This window comes from Balearica regulorum, chromosome 4 (assembly GCF_011004875.1).
Source record: "Balearica regulorum gibbericeps isolate bBalReg1 chromosome 4, bBalReg1.pri, whole genome shotgun sequence".
Lineage (NCBI taxonomy): Eukaryota > Metazoa > Chordata > Aves > Gruiformes > Gruidae > Balearica > Balearica regulorum.
The window spans coordinates 55,584,458-55,603,501 of NC_046187.1; the positions used below are offsets into that span (position 1 = coordinate 55,584,458).

The window sequence follows — 19,044 nt, forward strand, 5'->3', positions numbered from 1 at the left end:
CACCTGCAGTGGAGGAAATCGGGGATCTTGCAATGGAGTAGTAGTATCCTTAGCAGAGGAAAATGAGAGAAGCTAGGGAAAAGCGAAGATGTTACTTAGTCTATCCTTACTCATTTTCCTCATCTCATAGGAGATTTGTTCAAGTAAGAACTTACAGATTCTGCCTGCAGATGCCCACAGTTACCTGCTTCCTGACTGCCTGGTACTCCCTCTGCTTCAGCACCTCTTACTGTGGGTTGCATACCAGTAAGGCTTTGTTTTCTTTTGAATGTATTTGCAGAAAATGGAGGGACTCCTTCTTTAATATACCTAATAAGCAGAGTTCCTACTTAGTTCTTAATTAGTAGGACCTATGAGATGCGTTTTAAACTCTAAATAGCAAAGAAGGACTAGAGGCATTACAAGAACTCGCTTGTTGGAACCTCATTGCACAGTGAGTTAAATGCAAGTCTGTGTTAATATTGCAACAGTAAGTACTTTGGCGTGTATGAAGGCAAACACATGCAGATAACTAAAACCAATGAAGCAGTCTCTGTAGGTTGTTGAGAGGAAAAACTGCAGCTGGTTTGATGGTATTGAGGAGGTGTTATTTTAATAGTTCTGTGCTTTATGTGGAGAGGAGACATACCTCGATGATACGTGAAATAGATAAACTAAAAATAGTTTCATAAGCTTTTCCATAGCAAGAATTTTGCTGGGTTTTTTTTTACTTTTCTCTTTACTTTCAGAAGACTTTTTAAAATCTGAGCTAGCTGTTTCAGTAGAACATTTCATAATGAAGAAAAAAAAGAATATTCTCTTCATTTTGGCATGTAATTTCCTAACAGTACATCTTCATTAGTGCATTTAAAATGTTTTGCAGCCAGGATTTCTGATCTGCCACTAAGCCCTGAAAGGGAGCAATTCTCAGCATTTTCTTTCTTTAAAAATAAATAAGAACTTATATAAAAATCTGTACAATGCACTTAATAAGCAATGTGAATTCACTTCAGAAAGTGCTAATATTGAGCATGAGCTCCACAGACGACAAATTATTTATCCTCCCTGCAGGATTTGTAAGTCCTACAATAAACTGGGCTTCCCAGCTCTCATTTTGGATTACTTCTGAATTCCCCTGGGAGCCACTTTTGTGGCAGATTCCATTTGGTTTCACAAGGCCTAAAGGGGGAAAACTTGGCATAGACCACAAATCTCTCACATTAGGAACAATTTGTAAACCACGAACAGAGGCAGCCAGAGTCCGTCCCCAGAACAGGCTGCTCCTGTTAGTGCCATTGTCTGAAAAGGATTGGTTTGCCATTTCCCAGATGACCTGCCTATGTGTAGAGAGATGTGAAAAGTTAGAGACAAAAATGTTTTCTACAGAGTGAGGGGGGGAGCTTTCTTGTACAGAAAGGAAGGAAATACCTCTGTGGGATTTTATTTTTTTCCCTCTTCGTCCAAAAAATACAAAGAGGCCCTCTGTCTTTAATGCGAATGTCGGCTTTAAATCTTTTAGGTTTGGATTAACTCTGTAAAAGAAAAAAAAAAAAATCTGACAGGCTTTCAAATATGACGCAGAAAAACTTTTTTTTTTTTCCTCAATTCATGTTGTTCATTTGTAAAGCCAAAGGCTGGATGGACTGAATAGTAGGCGCCAGTTGTTCCTTCATTCATAGTTAGCATTACAATGGTCAGAATTAACATCCTAAGACCTACATTATCACTTTTGCTGTTTCACCAGCAAACATTTAATACAGGGTGGCTAACGCGAGCACAGCTCTTTGCTATGGTCTTATAAATTAAAAAATGTTGTTAACAATAGGAAGTAAGAGTCGTAATTACTTCAAGTTGTATTTTTTATGCTTTTTCTTGGTTTTTAGGAAACTTTGTCTCTCTAATTGCTACTTAATTATAAAAAGTCTTGCAAAATGTAGTTGTGATGACATTTCCTATTAGCTGGTGGTTTAGGAAATGAGTATTTCATCAAGTATGTCAAAAGTCATGTTTTGCTTATAAAGTGACTGTGCTAATACATTTTCTCGGCTTCCTGATACTTTTTTTTTTTTCTACGTTGAAAATGTGAATTGTTTTATTTTGAACCTGGCACTGCTCAGTGTTTACACCTTTTCTGACAGCTGTTGGCAGAAATAATTACTAGAATCTCAGGGCAATATCTGTGTCCTTTTAACATAGCTGTGGAAAGTTGACCAAATTTTCAGTTCAAATACATTCTAATGCTTTCCAAAGAATCAGTGTCTGTAGGAATTTGGATACGAAAGCAAGGTAAATAGAACTTTTTATCTATATGAGAATGAGATATTTTGTTTCTGAAAATAATTCACTTTTATTTTTACACATGAACATATCAAGTATAATTCTAAATTGTTTATGTATATGCATTAAGAAATTAGACTTTAGCTACTGCAAGCTACCTGCACTTGTCTGCTAATTAATATTAGTAAAATTTCAGCTTGATTATTTTAGTTATGTACTGAGTTTAACCTTTGAAAGGAATTAGTCTCCAAGTAATGAAGCAAAGGATTTGAAAGGGTATCGTTGTGTAGCAATGTTTCTTTCACTCTCTGCGCAATCTAATTACATTACAGAGGTATTTTTAATACTGACTGCAAAACCATATTTCAGTAATATGCTTCATTAAGTATTTATCATACTCCTTTGCATCTATAATATTATTGATGTATATACTTGGGCATGAATTACAAGGGTAGATTAAAGGTGGGTTGTGGGGGGCTTTTTTCCTTTAATGTCCATACATTATGATGTTTGTTTTGACTTTATAGTCTGTTTTAGTTTTTAGTATGTTTACAGGCCAAGTTAAGTTATGAACAAATGAAATTCCTATGTGTTGATATAAAGCAGTGTATAAAAAAAGCACACACAGCTAAAAGCAATGATCGGGTTTGCAAATATTTCACCATGTGTTAATGTGTTATGTCTTCGTTTAACACTAAGTTGCATACTTCCATAATTATGTAATTAGTTGGTTTTCTTAGTTCTCATTTTTAAGCAGTTTGTTGAACAGGAGTCTGTTCAACTGTGGTACAGTGAGTTCTGTTGGAGATAACTTTGATCCAAGTTATATTGCGAAATGATTGTAACAGTGTCTAGTATCCATATCAAGGGTCAGGAACCATTCTATCCTGTTAGGGTTGATTGCAAAGAAATTGTGCTTCTAATGTATTGACAAAGATTGTGCAGGTGAGGGGATGGATTTTCAATAAATCTGATGTTAATGGAAATGTTTACAGTCAGCACAGTGGTGTAGAGCAGGGTTACAGAGGGGTAGATTCCCCCTCTCTCTAAGAGCTAAACAGTGTGATCTTTCTACCAGCTTCTTAACATGAATTAGTGCTTACTAGCTACTGGATCGCTAGCGACTCAGGGGATTTTAGAAAGGAGTTAAAGTTTTATTTCACATTAGAGAGTCTAGAATGTTTCATTTAAATTTGCTTTTGATACCCTCAACCAAGTAATTGATATTTCTAAGGGTTTTTTTCCTAGTTCTTGTCATAATGTCATCACATTTTGTGGGTTTTTTTCTCCAGGCAGCTATGATGTTCAGCTCTGGAGTGTTTTGGATGGGACTTCTATGTATTCCTATGACAGCTTTACTTTTTGATGTAGTATACAAAGTGTGAGTACAGAAATGCCGAGGTTTACGGGAGAAAGTACTGACACTTAAATGTGTGTTCTAATTGCTAATATAAGAAAAGCAAATGAAGATCAGCTCTGATGATTATCTAAAATTATTTTTTACCTTGTTTGTTTTTGACAAACTTTTACAGGTGTTATTAGTGTTTAAAATGTAATTGCCATGCATTTTTTATAAATATTTGTTGTTTCTAACTTGCAAGAACAGCTGATAAAATATATTATTTAGACTTGCTTTATAATATTTCTTCTTGAAAAGCTTGATTTTAAGTCATCTGCAAAAATGGATTTGTAAATTGAATGTTTATATAAGTGTTAAAACAATCAATTCTTTAACTTCAAGAAGAGTAAATCTGGCAGTATTTTGCATTACTTACAGAGTGAAGAGAGCTACTTTTAAGACACTGGTAGATGAAGTTCAGGAGTTGGAAGCAAAGTCTGAGGATCCTGGGGCAGTTGTGCATGGCAAGAGGTACTGTAAAAATCTGTCGATCATTGTCTTTAAAAAAAAAAAAGCTAAATATTTTCAGCCTTATATATTTATCAAAGACAAAAGATTATTTTTCAAAATCCATGCAAACAAAAGGCATCTGTAAAGAGGTTTCAGGTCTACTGAGCTCATATGTTTTTTCATATGCTTAGATGTAGGTTTTACCAAAGGCTTAAACTGATGTGTTTCTTTGTAGCTGACTGTTGTGTTTCTAGTTATTATGTATAAAACAAATCTGAGGTACGATTTTAATTCTGTCACTTTTGACTGTGTTAACGCTTAATACAAAATGAGTTTAAACCTGCAGCATTCACTAATACAGTTATAAACTGGGCCTAAGCACAATAAAAAAATAAAATAAATTTTTAAAACCTGCTTGATAGCATAGGGGAAAACAGCAAAATCTGTCTAGGATTTGCTGAAATTGAATAGAACAAGCCGGCTTTCTATCTAATGCCAGTGCAGAGCAAACAAATTTGACAAAATTATTTCTTACCTCATATAAGTTAAACTTAAGACTCCACAAGAATTCCCTTGTTACATCCTCCTTCGTGGGTCTGGCAGGTAATTTTAAAAGGGAGAAGGTAAAATTTAACAATTGGACAACTTCTATGTGTAAACTCAGTGTAAAGGTGTGTGCTCACTAAAATACTTAGCTGAACTCATAGCAAGTGCTTAATGAACAGGAATATGAGATGACAAAGCCCCCCTCTGTCCCCCTTCCAATTCATTTGTGCCATTTGGCTGAGCTAGAGCTTTCTTTCCTTGTCTTCACTCTCACGAGTTTTGTGAAGTCTAGAAAAAGCCAAAACTGTTGACACTTGATTTTCCTGTTCTTTCTCTCCTTTGGACTGCTGTTTTTTTACTATCTTCATGGCAAAGGGCTTAGCCAAGGCTTTTTTCCTACCAAGGTATGCATGGAAAGAGACCAGAAAAAAACACAAACAGCCACTTCTTTCATTGTAGGTTCAATTTTCAGGAAGCACCTTTTGTTCCTAAAGATGCTTAAGTTCCCTTTTTCCTTCAATCTTACTGTATCCCTCCTCCAGTTCTGTGGGAATCAGCTTACTAGGATTTAGCAGGTTGAGACCAAATTACATTGGATACCAAGGTGATGACCACCATTTCCAGCTCATGTGAGTGTTTGCTCCTGCTTTTCCTTTCTTTTCCTAGAAATTATTTTCACAAGAATGTTTTGTCTCTAGTGGAATTCATCTTCCCTGGTACCATAGACAAATACCAGGGGACAAATACCATGAGGTCTGGAAGCTTCTCCCACCACCTGTGGAACACCTAGTCTAGTGTGGTGGGCTACATAGGAGCACATACCTGTATAGTGTCTCCCATCAGGCTCTCTATGCTGTCTTTGTGGCAGCAGCTTCATACTGGAACTACTGCAAAATCTCCTAGTTGATGACGATTCCTGCATCAAGCATACTTCATCACTGTAAGACCCAACTAGTGCTTGCAAGAGTAAGTTCTCTTACCTTTAAAGGTGATCTAAATTGATTGTTACGGATGCCTCTCTCCAGTGGCAGTGCTCATTCAGGCAGCTTCAGGGCAAGATCTTCTTCCAAATTAACCAACTCATACATCAATGTGCTGAGCTTTGAGCCAGAAGTAACGTATGCTGTGTGCTCTTGTGCAAAGAGCAAAAGTTGTAAAAGAACGAATTACAGAAAAGAAAGCAGACATTACTACTAGACAGTGCTAAAAGGGGATCATCTTGTGGACGTAGAAGAAAGTAAAGTAATGTACCTTTTTAGTGCTCCATACTTGCATTCCCAAGACTTCTCTTGTATTCCCAAATTCAGCTACTTTTACTTCAGTTGTCTAGGCAGTATGCTCTTCCTTCATCCTACAGAATGTCTTCCAAATCCCCTCTTATTTAGGTAAGAGGAACTTAGTGTTTTCACCACTAGTTTTATAATTATCCTTTGTCCTGGTTTCATGGTGGTGCTTAGTTACTGGCTGGGGTTAAACCACGACATCTTTTTGTACCCACCATTAAGTAGTTAGGAGGGCTTCATGAAGGTGCTTTAGTTACCTGCCAGAATGTCTTTCTTAGATCCATTCCTTGTCTACAAAGTCATTGTTAGACCTGCATTCTTTGAAGTATACAAGCATCCACCTAACATGCAAATCAATGGGAGTTATGCATCTTAATACCTCTTAAGGATTTATTCCCTCCATGATTTTTTTTAAAACTAGATCTTAATTCAGGTAATAGAGCCAAATCTTCACCCTTTATGGAGAAAGTATTCTTTGTTAAAGAAATGGTCTCATGAACTGACTTACTTTCATCTTCAGAAATTTGATCGAACTATTGTGAACATTTTTGAGTCTCCTAAGTTCCAGAAGCCTGGACTAACTACTTACAATGCAGAGTAAGTAGTTAAATTGGTAAGGAATTGGTAAGTTAAATTGTTTTAAATATGTACATGAGACTCTCTTGAGTTTAGTGCTTTTCATACAAGAATAAGTAGTTATTTTTTACAAACTTACTGCATATTCTTCTGCACTAAATACTATTTTTCTAGCGTCTGTACCTCTGGAAGTACCTTTTTATGTTGTAGCAGAAGAAGGGATTTGTTTTCATGAAATGCCAAAATAACCTAAGAAGATATAAATCACTGTTTGATTAATAAGTAACTGGGAAATAGTGAAATAACTCAGCAACTTTTCCACTCTGTCCATTCCCATCTTAAAAATACTACAACACAAAATAAAGGACTCAACATCCACAGATAACAGGTCAGGATTCTACTACTGGCTAGATGCTGTAATCAGGCAGTATCTGAATGTTTACTTAGAAGTATATTAGTGTTAATTTTTATGGCTGTTTTTTCAGCTAGAATATATTTCTTGCGGATTTTTAGAACTGTGTGGACCTGATAGTGCACGCAACTAACATAGTAAGGCTTTACCTTTTGATGTTTTCCTATCAAACAATCTTAGGATGGGAATTTTCTATTTTAATTCTGAATTTGCTATTCCAGCTGTTTTCTTAAAATCAGGATAAAAATTTACATTTACACTGAAGTAATTTAAAATAATGTTCTTCAAAGATCTTTATTGTATTCTAGCATATGCTTTAAAAGTAGGATATGCTAACATAGCCTTAAAATCTGTGATCCCTTGTATTTTTACAGTGCTGATTTGAAAAGGATTTAAACTGTTGTCATGGAAGGCTCAGGAAGAGCATTCCTATCACATCTTGCTGTTTCAGTGTGTGTAAGGATGTGTAATCAGATTTTTTCCCCAAAACCGTCCAAAAATACTTTATTCTGTTCTCCTGTAGGCAACACATTGAAATTGGTTTTATCACATATATTTGTCAGTTAAGTAAGAATATATCTTGAGCAAGAAGGTGCAAATTTTGCAAGGTCACTTTTCCAACAGAAAGTAAACTTTCATGTTGGAATACTATTGACTTGAGGGTGCCTTGATAGCATAAATAATAGAGCAGCTTCAGTGGATTAAAAAATTTGTGCCACAAAAAGTATGATTTCTATCATAGAGCCTTTGTAATTGAAATGCCCCAAAGCCATTTGTACTTAAAATTGAAATTACTAAGGTAAAAGGATACTTTTTGTATATAAACTATTGTTCAAAACCAGTTTTTCTGATACCTTGTATATAAAGCTTAAGCAGAAACAACAGTATTAATACTTACTACAAAAATATTTATACTGGGTTGAAGACTGCAGAGACTAACAATAACATCAATAGCCGCCTAAACTTGCAGAAATGTCTTTAGAGGTATACGCTGCAAACGCTGCTTCATATAATCATTGTTTTTCATTCAGTTCACTTGGAAATTATTTTAGACCAGTTAAGTGGTTGGTTAGAAATATATGAAGTAGTAATTTTTTTTTTCTGTAAATGAGATTAATTGCCTGTGAACGTATACATTTCACGTTCAATAATAGTTAATATTCTGCTTGTCCATATTGGTACTCATAATGAGCATAGGCATTTAGTTACTATGATTTATCATTGGTTAATTATGACACCATGTTTTCTTGATTTCATGTGTAGATTTTTAAATATGCTTTTGAATGGCAACAGAGTGATTCATAATAAAGAGCCTGCAGTGTTTCTTCAAGTATAGAAATTTAATACCTGAATAGCTGGAAGCACTTTTCTTTTCCCAAATATATTTCCTACTTTATTTGTATTTTCTGTATCAACAGTCAGATCTGTGCAGTGGAAAATTCATTACGCATAAACTAAGAAATGTGAATGCTTATGTTCATGTAAAACTTAAGGCAGTATTTTCAGTGCTTAGCATTTAAGAACTCTGAACATTTAATTCTGGAACACAAGCAAAGAATAGTGATGGTACCAAAAATGCTGCAATAGATGTGCTATATTTTTAATAAAATAGGTTTTTAATTAGAAAATAATACCTGTCAAATTTCATAGAAATTTGCTGATTTCAATTCACATTAAGAAGGGTTTTGCAGATACTTTGCAAAGGACATACAGCTGATAACCAGCTAAGTATTCACATGGTCTTCCACCTCTTTGACCTCCCATCTTACATGAAGACACTTATTTATTCACTCCATGTATCCTTGTAGTTCAAACCTGAGTCCCTAATTTTTTATTGATCTTGTCACTTTAACAGTTTGTCACTCTGAACTAAAAATCAAGGCTCCTACGCAGTCTAGAGGAGCAATTAGGATGAAAAAAAATTATTTCCAACAAACAAGTCTCCAAAGAACTAGCTTATGAAAACACTGAGAGTAAGATGTGTCTCAGTGCTCCTACCTCTCCATTCTGGTTCAGTCAGCAGATGCCAACTGTTTTTCTGGAACTGGTACTGAATTCCTTTTCTCCAAGGAACTCTCATTCTGTCTTTTCTTTCAAAACATGGCCACAGAAGCAGTTTCCCCTGCCTGTCCCCTTACCCTGTATATTTTGCAGTTAGCATTCCTCTGTGGGTGTGGGAATAATAGGTTTATTTCTCTCTTCCAACTTAGAAGAGCCAAGCTCTTACATCCTGGTATATGCTTTAACTGCCAGACTGGAAGGGAACAGAAAGGGGAGATAGACTGTTAGTCTCTCCGGTTTAAGACAACGGTTCAACTTCATATATAAGAAGTCTATACTCACTGAAGAAAGAACAAACATTTCTAATGTAATGGTTTGAATGCTGATCTAGAAAGGGAAGCAATCTAATTCCATTCCTTACACCGCTTAGTCTGGTCAGTAGCCTGAGAAAGTAAGTCTGTTGAGCTAATTGACAATAATATTAAAAAGTCATTTGACTGATATAAACTCAGCAACAAAGGTATGTGAAATTTGTTACACTTCCTATGTGCTTACACAAGAGACAATTTTGATAATCTAGCAAAACTGTTTTATACTCCTGTTTTCTAGTTGGACTGGAATGGAGAGTCACTTGGATCACATTAAAGCACGATAAACACATAACACAGCAGACTCAGTACTGCTGAGAAGCAAGGAGATGGGCTAAAGTGACCAACCTGCAGTAGTAAAATTAGTCTATTATTGGGTCTGATCTCCAGAAAAACACCATCTAGAGTTTCATGGGGAACACACCTTGCTAGAATAGTTTTCATGGAAGCAGTATGTTTTTGAACACACAGGTGATGGCCACGGATGTGTCTTTCCCTCCATCTTCTTTTCCCATCCCTTTGGGGTACTGTGTCAGTAGAGGCTAACAGCACTTTCTTATGTAAGAAAGAAGAGGAAAGATTGTAATTCAGCCTGGCCCTAATCAGGCCATGCTACATCAAGGAAGCCAGTGCCTTCCCTTTACATCGTATGTTTCTAAAGGAGTGGCAATCGTCAATGCTCAAATGTTCACAATGTTATTCATGTATTTGTATTGTCAGTGCACAACAGTGCTCCAAACAGATGTTTTGCCTGTACTGTGGCAAGTAAAAACATTACCAGGTATCTGGACTTCATAGTCTGCCCTTGCACACGCTTTTAATCATCTTCTTAGTAATTAATTCAGGCACAATTAAAAAAGAAAAAGGAGAATGGGCACTTTTTTATTTAATAATTAATTCCCATTTAACAGACTCAAAGATAAAGGGATACTGTAATTAGTAAGTAAATATTTTTCACACACGTCCACTTTCTTTCTAGCTTAACTGAAAGAGCCCAACTACTGAAGAATGTTTTTAAGAAGAACCATGTGAACTTGTATCGCTCTGACTCTCTGCAGCAAAACTTGCTTCGTAAGTGTTCACTGACAAAAATTAATATCCATTAATAATGTAGAATTCAAATTCTACCTTTCACTGCATTGGTTTATAGTAAAGATGCAGTATCCTAAACGCAGTAGACCATGTTCTTTGCCTGTTGGTAGGTTTCTCTACATTCCTAAGACACTGCACAGAGTTCTTTCTGCTATTTTATAATTGCCAAATTATGTAAGAAACGGCACGGTTTTCTACCTACTAATTGCTGAAAAGACATTTATTCCCCTCTATTGACCTTTCTTAAGTTGTTGTTATTAAAGCTTTAACAAAAAAATCTGATGAAAACGTAATTGGTTTCTATTTTGTTTTATATCTGCAGATGGCTATGCCTTCTCTCAAGATGAAAATGGAATAGTTTCCCAGTCCGAAGTAATAAGAGCTTACGATACCACAAAACAAAGGCCTGAGGAATGGTGAAGGAACACAGCTCGAGATTTAGGCCTTACTAGTTACTTTTGTGAGACAGACTACTAGATCTTTGCTGGGAGCTGCAACCATGGCCCAGTTATCAGAGATTTAAAGATCTATGACAGTCTTGTTCCATAAAGTTTGGATTTGTGTATTCAGTAGACATAAGCACTGTGCAATTATACTGTAACACACCATCTCTAAATTTTTTAACGAGTATTTGCTTAGCCTTTGTAAACAGATTGGAATTTACCTTGTATCTTGCCAGCTTGCTTATTTTACAATGAAGTCGAATCAATACTGGTCATATACTCGGAAGGCAATGGTCAGATCACTAAACGTACTTTACATTGACAGACCATTAGCATCTGTGAAGGTTTTTAAGTGTTAATATATTTAAATACAGTTGATAACAAGCCTTCGATTTCAATGAGTGCTGAAAAAATAGTATCTTAATGGTGTTAATTCACCTTGGGAAAGATTTTGAGTCAAGATGTTTATAGATGTTTGTGTCAAGCTAACCTAAAAACGTTTGCCAAAGAAGTTCCATAAATGTTTTCTGTTAGAAATAATTTGAAAGGAAATTAACTCCAGTCCTGATCTGAGAATTGCATGCTTGAGTCTCCGTACTTGAAGAGAACGATTTACAGTACAGTGAGTCTAATTTGAGTGGCCTTTCCGGCATTTGCTTTCAAAACTGCAAGTCTTTGCACCTTTGGCCTTATACAAGCTTTTCCCTTATTTTGTTTTAGTATTGCAAATGTTGAAAGTGGCTGCCACCTTGTAAAAATTGAGTACACGTATTAGTTTGTTCAATTTTTAAAAATTGCTCTGCCTTACTTCCCTTTAGCAAATTTTATCATCTTTGCGATGCTTAGTTGTATCTGCTTATGCTGTAGGTTCAAAAGAAAGTTTGTTTTTACTTCTTTTTAAAAATTAATTAAATTTTCAACATTTTTATACTAAAATTATTTGAAATGCATACATTGAAATAGAGAGCAAAGCATGCCCTTCGCTAGTCTGTGGTATGTACTGTTTTATTTGCACTAAAGCCACTTCCTATAAAGGTGTGAAACACAATGCAGCAGCCTCTTTACAACTTACTCATCGTGCAGAATACCTATATACTCCCACCTTTAATGAAAAATGGAGAGGAAGCAACTGCAGAAAAAGGTACATGCCTGGTTTATGAAAAAAAAAAAAAAGAGGGAGGTGTTAAATGAGAACATTGTGATAACTTTTTTAAGTGGTTATACTTGGTATTTCTCAGCTTACCATCCAACAGCCATCATGTTTCAAACTAAGAAAAGCCACTTTAACTTTGGACTTTAGTTAAATCTTGTAGCTTTTTAGTCCATGTTTAGTTCTGAGTTTAAAAGCCACCATAGTTACATTTAAAATACATTTGTCTATAGTAGCAGGTTTTAATTACATTTCTGTGCATTACATAGAAATGATCTTTTTTTTCTGTGAATGGAGATCAACTAGATGGAAAAGCAGAACAATGACATCCCCACTGATCTGTTAAATGAAGAATTTCCTCTTTGCTCTCCAAATCATCCACTTTCAACCTCAAAGTAACAAATCATCCAATCCCATCTTTTTTCTGCCCTCCTTCATTAGTCATATACTTAGGGAAGGTTGACTTTACCTCCTTGCCTTTCATGCAACTGAACACTGAACATACAACTTTATTGCACTATCCAAGTTTCTTACGCTCCGTTCCAAGAGCAACTTACAAATACACACGGGAAGCCCAACCAAAGGCACTATATGACACTACGTATTTAGGAAGGCGTCTCAATGGGAAGGCAGTCTGCATTTCATATGCATGTTATGCGATGTCTTCCTCTCACTTTCCCCGAGTGATCTTTAAACAGAAAACAGAAGACACAGGGACAAAGGGAACGGATCCCACTAGAAACAGTGCTGCCAGTCAGTCATGCAGACAAGAACTGCCTTCAGAAAAGCCATTTCAGGCATAGATAAATAGATGGATCAATATGGGAGGGCCAAATCACTTGACCTAAGGCAAGAAAAAATTTGGGGGCATGCCCCTTTCTTAAAATGGGGATCCCTATTTTCTGTCATCCAAGGGACAATGACCAACTTCAAAACATTTCTGAAATTAACCATGACACTATTGCTCCTTTATAACCTTTCAGTGTACTTAACTCATATAAAACAGCTCAATCTATACATACTCGCTTTATGGGTAATTTCTTTTATTACTGGGTGGGGTTTTTTTCTGTTCTAAATGGCTTAATTGCTGATTTTGCAGAAAAGGACATGAGGACTAGAATACATTGTAAAATATTTACAATGAGAAACTTACACGATCTCTTATTCTTCCTATGAAATAAAATTCTGTCTCACCGTTGTAATCCAGATTGTGGAAAATAACACGCAGTATATCCCCAGTTTAACTATCTTAAAAAGGAAGAAAGCAACTGAAACAGCTCTAAGATCCTAAATTTAGATTGTAATTTAAGGTTTTTAAGATAGTCTTACTGCAGCATTTCATCCTTACATCTTTACAGAATTTGAAGCAGTGTTTTTACAAAGTGCATTTTTTGTTTTTATTACTTCTGATGGGTTTTGCTCCTGTGTCTCTACTTTTTCTGCTAATTAGTGGTTGGAAGATACCGCTTTTTGGAAATAGTAAAAAAGACAAGGTGGCAATTCTAACTATGTTTTTTGATTGCTTATACAATTCCATTTTAAAATATAAGATCATCTTAGCATTTTTAAAACAGGTCAAGTACACAATATGCACTTTATTTTCATGATGAGTACACAGTAATATAATCTACTACCATCCTGTTAGCACATCGTATCTTTGTTAAGGGGATTGTGCAGATGTTTATTTAAAGAAAAAAACGGTTTAGGCAAAAATGCTCATAACAATGCCTCTGTTCTTATTGTCTGAAAATTCAAATTTGTATTAAATACAGAATTCGTATGGACTTTTCCATCTGTGCACTGCATAACAATTACAAGCTAGTATTAAAAATGTCCATCAAAAAGTTGAACCAGTGCCACTTAGAAATCGGATAACTTATAAATACTGTTGCTTGATTATTTTTAAATAGATACATACATATATATATATAGATATTAAAAAAAAATTACTCAAAAGAGTAAGTAACAGGAAACAAATTTTAACAAACCTATTGATAATTTGTATTTGGAATTTTTTCTTGCCATTTCCTAATTTTACACTTATTTTTGCAAAGCAGTTTCAACAGATTTATACTTAGTCATCATTCTATTTGTATAAAATGATAAATAAATAAAATATTTTGAAACACTGAGAGATAGCTGAAGATTCCTGTATGTCCACATGCATCCATAAAATTTGCTGTGTTACAAAGATGCGCGTTAAGTGTCTTCAGACTTCTTTCGTTACGTTTAAACCCATCTTGAATGATGAGTAATTTGGAATACGTGTTAAATTTAAGGAGCGAAGTTTTTTTTCCCTTTTTTCCTTACGTATTGTGTAAAAGCACTTGTAGTTCTGATGAATTTACCATTCTGTCTGCATGAGGCAATATTTCTAAGTGTTCTGAGGCAATGCATGGTGGTCGCTGTTCCCTGTTTTTTAATGCCTTCGTTAAAAGTCTGCTCATAATATATCGAGAAGCTAGCGCTGTGTAGGCAAATGAGTTTGTCACTTCAGCTTTCTTGGTCCTGGATGTTTTCACTGGTAACAAAACTCAACGAATGAGTTTGTCCTTCCCACCCATCCACCCCACCCCCGCCCTCGCTCCCCCAGTTTCCTCACCGTTAACCAATAGATCTTTATGAAACAAAGGAATATTTTAGCATTCCAAACCTGGTTCCTGCTTGTGCAAACCGTTACTCGCATAGGCTGCAACTGGACTGTTTGTGAGTATGAGGACTACTCCTCTGAGCAACGATGCGCAAAGTCGGGCACTGTGGAGGGTTGATACTTTAACTTAAATGAAAGCATTTCCATGGAGAGAGTGATTTGTAATTGCAAAGCTGTGACCAGAACATTTTTTTTTTTAAAAAAATCATGTTTTATGGTGTTTCTTTATTGTAGAATAGAAGCCATAAATGCATTAATATTGTTTTTCTACTTCACCGTAATTTTTCATTAAGATTTTCAGTGTCTGATACGTATAAACCGCTGCAGAAAGCAGTCGGTCTGTAATAGCAAAATTTGCATTCAAGGTAAAGTGAGGTTTTACAGCTCCACTAAGCCATTACTGCTGAAACTGTCGTGGAAGTTATGAAGCTGCATGAATGAAGACTTTTTGACTCGGTGTTTATGGTAGTTTCTCAGGTTTAGTTTTAACTGGATGTTAAATGCACTGTGTTTTATAAATAGTTCCTCTCTTTTAGTAACACATTCAGTTCTATGCAGTGTTACATGTCATTTGGCATTTGGTGAATGTGCATGTTTTGAACTGCAAATTTTAAATGTTTTGTCTTTTAATTGTTAAAAAATGAATAAACTTTGCCATTAAATGAAGAAGCTTTGTCAAATTCATTGGTTGCAAATGCTAGGGATTAGTTTCAAAGGAAAATGTGTATCTATCTCATTACTCTATTTTTGAATTCATTAAAATGGGACATATCAGAGATAGCATTTCACAAATACCAAGGAATTCTTATGTTGTTAAGGTAAATTGAAAAAGTAGAAAATAGTTTTAAGTTTTTTGTAAACACCTATTTTGAGATGTCTTTTTCAGTTCTCATGTGAAGTCCAGAAAAAGGGGTTTGTTTTTTTTTTTTTTAAAAAAAAGAGCACAGGAGCCTGCGATTTAGTGATTTATAACAGAGCCCTAACATACTCTGGTGATAATGTATTTTGAAAGAGAGGTCAGTACAAGAATGATAGAGTGGGACTAAGGAAACGTCATCTCCTTTTTGAGACGACAGTGATAAATACTGTATCCTTTGGCTGTCATAGTAGCGGGTATTTCTTTCCCCTAACAGTGCCCACCCACTGAATAAAAATTGATATCTCCAAATCTAAAATGAGTTTTCATTGTAGACAGGTGGCTGGTTCTTTATATACACACTAGACAATGAATTGATTTTGTATTCCATCAAGGCAGGTTCGATAATAGCTGCATCTTTCACGCTGTTAGTTTCATGATACCCAGTCTTTAATGGTAGGGCTGGTTTAAGGAGATTCCACCTCGTGGTATGTCACCGCCTCTGACTACGCTGGCAGTCGAGGCCATTGAAATTATTCAGGTTCTAATCTGGTTTATAATGATACAGGCTCCCTTTCAAATCCTTTCCCTCCTTTCTTACGGCAAACGTTATTTTTAAGCTAAATCATTTCACTAACCTGATTTAGACCACAGCTCCCTGAATTTGCACGTGTCATAGATAGAATAAAAAGAACAGAAAGGAATTTTTTCTTCTGCCTTTGCTAATGAAGACAGCATAGCATGGCATTATAGCCTCAGTGCAATTGCCAATGAAAAACTTCACATGAGGATCGTGGAGCAGCAGCCCTCTCAAAAGCAGCAGCTCTGTTCAGAGGATTCAGTCCACAGAGCATATTGCAATACACAGAAATACACAGAAAAACGGCGCCGAAAATTGACTCCATATCCTTCATGCCGCTGTCAAGCTGTAACTGAACAGCGGTGACAAACTAGTTTAGAAATTGTCACTTTTTTTTTTTATTCCAGTGGGATTAGTATTACAAATAATCCATGAGTTTACGTAGCCATATACGTACCGCTTATCTACTTTCGAATCCTTCACATCCTTGCAAGTCCGTGTAATGTTTTTCTTAGCACTGAGAAGTTTTGATGAGTTTTGGAGGTACACGCTTAAGAAACCCAAAATGTAGAAATACAAAACAAATGGCTCATCTAATCCAAGTCACTCTTATTCTTTGCCCACAGATGACTTGGGTTTCAGACGTGCCACTACCAGTTAAGGGCAATCAAAGCATTTTGTGTATGATATGTGTGAATGACAATAATAATGGATTTACTGTGGGTTTTTGTTTCATTGTCATTTATTTTAGATTGGTGACACTCTAGTAAAATGAGTATGAACTAACTCCAGTATTACAAAAGAAATAGTTAAACCTACTGTGTTTGTTTAAAAAATAAGCATAGCAGTAAAGCAAGTGCCGTGTAAAGGTTACTTCTGATAGCGAGCAGTTTCTTTTAGTTCAAGCATACACCTAGCCCTTCAAACTGTTTCATTAGTCATTAAAACTGTGTCAGAACACCATTTGTGTTCTGCCTGCAAGTCTTAGAAAAATGACTATTTTCTACAAATCACAGGAGCATCTAGCGCCAATAGGTCCTTTTCATTAGGAAGGAAATTCAGCTTTCTCACCTGCAGCCTGAATCCATCTGGGTTGGAAACCACTGCCACGGGCAACAACCATTTCGGTCCATGGGCCAGTGTTGCGCCCACCTCCCTTCCTCTCCCATCAGCTATATAGGTCACCGCCACCGTAGCTGCATGAATAATTTATAGATTCTTCTTAAATTATAGATTCTTGTCTGTTTGCAGCTGGAACATAATTCCCCACCTTACCTGCTTTACAGCTAACCCAGGCCAGCTCTTTTAACTGCACCTGATCTTTCCCAGCCGTAGACCCGTCTGCAGGATTTGTTGCACTCTGGCCAGCAATCTCCGAAGTGCTTAGCACTCTCTAAACTTACGGGCTTCTCTAAGTCTGATTCAATGAAATTATTCCTGTGTGTCAAGTTCTTCAAGCATTTTATGAGGTCAAACCCATTGTGCAGCATCAGGGGAGAAAAGGAAGTAGCTCAGAGGGGTCTTCCCTCCCAGGCTGAGCTTCACGTGGCGTGGCAAACTGCACAGCCTTTGCTTAGGCTGAATAATCATTAAAATCCATAAGCCTGTATGCAAGTACAGCAAAAATCCATCCTTGTGTTAAAACACAAATAAATCTGACTGTAGCGCCCACGGAGACCGTTACGGTGAAGCAGCCTGGCCCGTTCAGTATTCACCACCGAACATTAAGAGGTGATAACTTGAGTCCAACTCGTGGCTTCTCGGTTTTGAGAAAAACACTAAATTTCAGTTACCCAGCACTTGTGTCAGTGGCTGTGACAACTAATCACTTTTTAAATGAACAGGAAATTGCACCTTAACTAGTTTCAAGTTAGATGAAATTTCTGCTTGCCTTGGTTTACTAGATCAAAAAAGATTTCTACTAATTGAAGACTTGTATTTGTAAAAAAAGTCTGTTTTACTCTGTTTCTGCAGTATACAGGAATGATCAGCAGATCTCACAGGGTGCTTCCAAACCACAGAACTGGTATCTGCTGCAATATTAAATGATTTTTCCAAAAAGTTACTTGATGAACGGTCCCATACTTCTTACCCATTCAAAATGCACAGTGAAAAGAGTCCTATGAAACTTCACCAAAGGTTGGGCCAAAATTTACCCACCCCCTTCCTTGAAGACTGTTTCTTAAGAATTGCAACCCAAAACATTTACCTGTCAAGTAATTTCCCAAGTACTCAAAATCTACTTTTTAGATTTTTATAAAGCATACACTACTGTGTATCATTATTTTAGTTTGTAATTAACAATTACAACATTCAAGCTAAAACCTATTACTTAAAAAATCATTGTATACAACTTAAGTGGTCTTTCTGCTTAGAAACCACATTTCCGGCAGTAATATCTATTGGATTGTAATGTTAATTATGCAATAAAAATCGTATTAAGAAGGTTATTTCAAAGAATTTTTTTCATAAATGCTAAGATACTGATTGTTAGATATTGCTAAGAAAAAAAAATATATTCAACTCTTGAGGAAGAACTAATGAAGCTTTTCTAAAATCCAGGGTAGTATACTGTAATTCAAAACAGAAGTGCTGTCATTTTGACATGCACCAACATGCTAGTACTTGTAAAATAGGTCAGCTATAACGCACTGCAACAGATCCTATACACGGAGAGTTTGGGGCTGACAAAATAGGACAGTTCAGCCTCTGATATTGTGGATTCTGACACACAGAATGACTTTGTTCACGAAAATAAGTATATAGAGAAGCCCTTTAACTACTTCATTTTTTTCTTGTGTATTTTCCATTTGCTTGCTGCATGTGTTGTTTGGTTTAGATGTAGGGTTTTACCCTTCTTCCATTTGGTTTGTTGGTTTACTTGGATGAAGGAATGTAGAAGGGCAAACAAAATTTATTCCTAGGGCAGGATGTTTTAAATTAAAATACCCAACTAATTAGTCTACTTTTTACCATATTTTT

The 19,044-nt window shown here is 35.9% G+C and overlaps 1 protein-coding gene across 1 annotated transcript in view; it reads left to right on the plus strand.

Annotated features, from left to right (window-relative positions):
* The window catches only part of ATP8A1 (ATPase phospholipid transporting 8A1), a 110,840-nt gene extending 98,841 nt beyond the window's left edge, over positions 1 to 11,999 (plus strand). Inside the window, 4 exon segments of the mRNA XM_075752232.1 lie at positions 3,549 to 3,637; positions 4,034 to 4,126; positions 10,271 to 10,362; positions 10,706 to 11,999. Coding sequence (XP_075608347.1) covers positions 3,549 to 3,637; positions 4,034 to 4,126; positions 10,271 to 10,362; positions 10,706 to 10,803 — 372 coding nt within the window. The 3' untranslated portion in view covers positions 10,804 to 11,999.
* Positions 12,000 to 19,044: the final 7,045 nt, after the last annotated feature.